At 30.4% G+C, this 5,269-nt stretch overlaps 1 protein-coding gene across 1 annotated transcript; it reads left to right on the top strand.

Moving 5' to 3' along the window:
* Positions 1-1,153: 1,153 nt before the first annotated feature.
* On the top strand, positions 1,154-4,627 carry LOC114397656 (tropinone reductase homolog). The gene is made up of 5 exons (XM_028359802.1): positions 1,154-1,336; positions 1,425-1,632; positions 2,942-3,158; positions 3,257-3,369; positions 4,180-4,627. Exons 1-5 carry the CDS (start codon positions 1,248-1,250, stop codon positions 4,345-4,347), a joined length of 795 nt encoding a protein of 264 aa, XP_028215603.1. The 5' UTR covers positions 1,154-1,247; the 3' UTR covers positions 4,348-4,627.
* The last annotated feature ends 642 nt before the right edge of the window (positions 4,628-5,269 follow it).

The raw sequence follows: 5,269 nt of genomic DNA on the forward strand, positions 1-5,269 counted from the left end.
ATTCCAATTGATATCTCTAAGGATCCCTACACATGTTCTCACTAATTCCCAATTGTGAATAACTCATCCCTTACCTCTAAGCGGACTCACGTGTCTTTAGCCAGCGATAACAGCATCTCTAGCGGTTCCCTGAGATTCCTCCAATTATTCCCCCGATTGCTCCGATAGAATTCTCAAACGTCAGAGAGACGGAGAAGAGATTGAAGCCTCCACTTGTACTGTCTTCATGAGATTTCTTTTTCTCCCTCCACGAATATTATCTCGCAAATCTCAACGGTGAAAGTGTGCGAAATTGAATTTCGAACAACATATCCAAATTTCATGAAAATCCAACGGTTAACGAAACCGGGATCGTAATTTTACTGAGACCATTTTGAGTTTCTACGGGAAAGGAAAATGTTACAATGCGAAAGGTATTTCTCTCAGCTCAAACATGATATCAAAATTCCCAACGGTGAGAATGCTAGGAATTGGGCTGCGAACATAGTGCTCAAATTTCACGACGATCGAACGGTGAACGAGTCCGAGATCATCGTTTTTTTGAGATAGGTTAGGTGGCCTGCGAGAAAAAGAGAAGGTTTTGGAAGAAGAGAGAAGAAACAAAATTGTGAGGTAAAAGAGACTAATGAGTCAGTCTGAAAACTGACTTAGCATGTTGCTATTTATAGCTAGAGACATTTACGACCTATTATTTACTCTATTTATTTATTTATTATTTTATAAAAACAAACTTTATTTTATTCTATATCAAACAAATAAATAAAAACCCTTTTTATTTTTTCTCAAATCATTATTTTAATTAATAATTATATCTCCTTATTTATTTATTTATAAAATCTCATCATTTTTTTTAACTCTATTTATTTGTAAATAACAATTTTTTTTAATCTAATTTACGAAAATTATCATATCTATTTATGATCGTCATAACTCATGTGATATTTAGTAGTATTTTTAATTCATAACCACCATTTTATTATGGAACGGTACTAATCCAATAACTAAATGAGTCTTTACTTCAAGCTGACATGATGAGACTTTTCGCAAAGTACAATTAATTAAAATCGGTACTGCCCGTGCCTGCCGCGTGCCTTTCTGTACGTATTTGGCGATAAGGTCAGGAAAATTTAGGACCACAAATCCATATCACAGAAAACCATTTTGGCTTCTCAAAACCCCACTCATCATCCATATCACAAAAAACTATTTTGGCTTCTGCCTTTCCTTTTCCAGGGAGCTCATTGACAATGGCTGAAACAAAGTGGGTCATGAAGGACAAAAGATGGTCTCTCCATGGAATGACAGCTCTAGTCACAGGAGGCACCCGAGGCATAGGGTTCGTTTGTCACTTTGTCTTGTCTCTGATTATTTGGTGCATGCCTTAATTTGCTTTCACTCGTTTAAATTTTTCTTTTTTGAATTAGGCATGCCATTGTTGAAGAGTTAGCTGAGTTTGGAGCAACTGTTCATATATGTGCACGTAATCAAGATGATATTGATAAATGTTTAGAAGAGTGGAAAAACAAGGGACTTAATGTGACTGGTTCAGTATGTGATTTACTATGTTCTGACCAACGTAAAAGATTAATGGAAATTGTTGGCTCCATCTTTCATGGAAAGCTCAATATTCTAGTAAGATTCAACCACTTGATTTTGTTTCTCCTCTTCTGAATGAAAGTTAAACAAATATAGGTTGACATAATTGCAGGTTTTCTTTTTCCCAACATGCTAGTTGTTAGTTTTTTCTTAGTAGAAGGAAGGATATGAATTCACCACATCTCCCTCTTCTTTTCTCCCTTCATCATCAAACTTTTAGTCTCTACACTTTTTGGAAGTTTAATTTCAAGTCCTTTAACAAAAATTAGAGTGGTCAAGGTTTTTACATTTTTTTTTTCATTAAGGTTTTTTTTTCAGTCGTTGAATAAAATTTTAACCGATCAAGGTTTCTAAACATTTTAAAAATTTAAGTTTGATCAAGTCCTATTAAATAAATTAAAATAATGGGATTCAAACTTTTGTTCAAAAACTAAAAATCAAAATTTTAAAAAGTTTAAAATTTTTAATCAGTCAAACTTTTATTCAAAATTAAAAATCTTAATGGAAAAAAATTTAACCCGCATTGACTAATCAAACTTTTGTTCAAAAATCTAAAACTAATTTTGTAAAAGTTAGAGACTAAAAACTTACTCTCTTATATTTTCGGCTAAAATACTTTCCTTCGTCTTTTCAATTGTATTCAATTTTTTTTTCTTATTTTTTACATAAAAAATATCCTTGTTTTTTTTTTGAGTTAAAATGGACTTATGAAACAATTCATTCATGATGTAATTCAATACCAGAAATTTATCTTTTTAAATATGTTTACATAAAAAACTTTGAACTCAACTCATGTTCGAGTCAAACTATAAAAAGAACAAAAACATGGTGAAATTTTATTTTTAATTATTTGTTAGATTCATTTTTCATACAATTTTTATCATGTTTATGATTTTTTTGCTTGAACATTAGTTGTGTTTTATAATTTTTATGCATGTGAACCTAATAAGACAAATTTTGTATCTTTTAAGTTGAAAATAGGTTTCAAATCGTGTTCCAAAATTTAAAAAGATATTTTTTTCTCAATGATCATTTTGACTTATTTTAAAAATCATAAGAACTAAATTAAATTTTTTAAAAACAAGGAACTAAACTGAATATAATAAAAAAAATTCAAATGTATTAGCATATATTTTTTAAAGAATTGAGTTTATTTATTTTTCGATTGGAGGAATTGGATTTAATTAATGCATAGTAAGAGGTGAAAATTTTCTCTGTCAACACGCTAGCTATTTTTCAATTATCTCCTTATTAGTAGCTATGTGACTTTTCGTATATTTTTGGATTCGTCTTTTAGATATTCCCATATTTGAATTGATTTAATAATTATGTGGTTCTCTTTCAGGTGAACAATGCTGCTACAAATATAACAAAGAAGATAACAGATTACACAGCAGAGGATATATCAGCCATAATGGGCACCAATTTTGAGTCCGTTTACCATTTGTGTCAAGTTGCACACCCACTTCTAAAAGATTCTGGGAATGGGAGCATAGTATTTATTTCTTCCGTAGCAGGTTTAAAAGCTCTTCCTGTGTTCTCTGTTTATGCAGCCTCTAAAGGTATGTTTCGATCATTTTCTACGTTTTCCGTAACTGTGATGTGAATCAAGCTTGATGCATCTGAGATACTCTATCTGAATATAAATAATTTTACCCAGGAGCCATGAATCAATTCACCAAAAACTTGGCATTGGAATGGGCAAAGGATAATATTCGTGCAAATGCTGTTGCCCCTGGACCTGTTAAGACTAAACTTTTGGAGTGTATCGTGGTATAATTTATTATTCATTTATGTTTATCAAGGGGTAGCTGTAGGCATATCAAGATTGATATTCAAACTGCAAAACTTATTTTCATTATTTTCCCTTAATCTAATTAATCTTACAAAACTGGATATAATAATTTGACCTGGTATGCTTCCATATATACTGGTTTCTAAGATCAAGATATGGTTCCCCTTTAGTATTTTGTGGAGAAATAATATAATCATTGCTATTAAATAATATTTTGTATGATCATTGTGATTGTTTGTAGTTAATTAATATTAATTTCTTATACAAATTGGTTGTCTTTCCTTCTTTTATTAGTGTTAGATATGCCTCATTGATTAAAAATATGAACAAAATATTACTTATAAAACTTGAACAACCCTCCTATATCGAACTAGGTTTTTTAAGAGTCAGTTATGCTGGATCTATTAATATGATATTAGAGCTTAATTATACTGTTTTAATGTTAGATCAATTGTAGATATTTTTTAATTATTAATTTTTTTGTTAATGTGAGGTTTAAATCCACGATTTCTTTCTTTTTTTTTTCTTTTATATATATATATATATATATGTGTGTGCGCGTGCGCGCGCTATTCCTTTTCAAAGCAAATTTCTAATATTCACTTTCTTAGAGTAATGAAACATACACTACAATTTCTTACAATTCACTTTCATCCAATTTTCTTTTTATCTCCCCACTTTTTCTTTCTCTTTATCACTTTCCACCATCTACCCCAATTCACCCCAAAATTGAATGGATGTTTAACATTATTCATTTTCTTATAATATTCATAATGATTGTTTTACAGAATTCTTCGGAAGGGAATGAGTCTATAAATGGAGTAGTGTCTCAAACATTTGTTGGTCGCATGGGAGAAACTAAAGAGATATCAGCATTAGTTGCTTTTCTTTGCCTTCCGGCTGCATCATACATCACTGGACAGGTTATATGTGTAGATGGGGGTTTCACAACTTAGATTGTTGTTAATGATTTTGTTGCTGAATTAAATCTTGTGTTTCGTGTTCCTCCAAACGACTCATGCTTATGTCGTTGGTTAGGTTTATCTCCTGTTCTTAAACATAACCATGTGTTCTTGTTTAGTTTCGTGTGTCTTTCTCTCAGAATTCAACAAGGCAGAACAATTGTTAATTGCCTGCTCCCCATGACTCCATGTTATCTTATTTGTTCTTAGATGAAACATAACTTCAATTCCTCGTACAATTTTTAGTAAACATTTGTTGTCAACATTCTATCAATCGGTATAGCACAAGTTGATTTTAATCAAGTATTTAACTGTTCATAATTAAGAAGTTTCTTAGCTTATAAGGAATGCATTATTTTTAAGCAACCCGATCATCCATTGTAATTTTGGAACAAACTACCCTCTTGTGCGTTCTATAAATTTTTCTATCAACTAATACTTTTTAAAGGTTAACCCAGAAATCCTAATATTTTTTCACCTGCCTCCTCCCCTGTATATGGCATAAGATATACATATAGTTTGAATAATATGAGAAACCATAAATTATGTTTCTATGCATACACTATTAGTAAAAACACTTTTTACATTGGTTAAAAGATACATTCAGCCATGGTTATTAACGGTGATCTTAAGCGGAGTCATAGAAAGTTTTAAGATGGTTTTTTGAAAAATTGTCTAAAAAGAATAGACTTTCTAAGACAACTCTTCATTAAGAACGGTCTTTTTAACATGATTTTTCAAAAAATTGTTTTAGAATATTTTTTTTAAAAAAATTAAAATATTTTGAGGATTTTAAGACGATTTTTCATAAAATCGTCTTAGAATGTGTTTTAAAAAAATTAAAAAAATTGAACCGGGATGACATTGTAAAATTAAAAAAAAAAAAAGCTAATAGGAGTAATAAAAACATTATAAT

The sequence above is a fragment of the Glycine soja genome, chromosome 18 (genome assembly GCF_004193775.1).
Source record: "Glycine soja cultivar W05 chromosome 18, ASM419377v2, whole genome shotgun sequence".
Taxonomy (NCBI): Eukaryota; Viridiplantae; Streptophyta; class Magnoliopsida; order Fabales; family Fabaceae; genus Glycine; species Glycine soja.

Excerpts from the sequence above, each read along its gene's own strand:
- LOC114397656 (XM_028359802.1), top strand. The coding sequence starts at position 1,248 with ATGGCTGAAACAAAGTGGGTCATGAAGGACAAAAGATGGTCTCTCCAT. Across the intron at positions 1,337-1,424 it reads GGAGGCACCCGAGGCATAGG|GCATGCCATTGTTGAAGAGT; the intron begins GTTCGTTTGTCA and ends TTTTTGAATTAG. Across the intron at positions 3,370-4,179 it reads AACTTTTGGAGTGTATCGTG|AATTCTTCGGAAGGGAATGA; the intron begins GTATAATTTATT and ends ATTGTTTTACAG.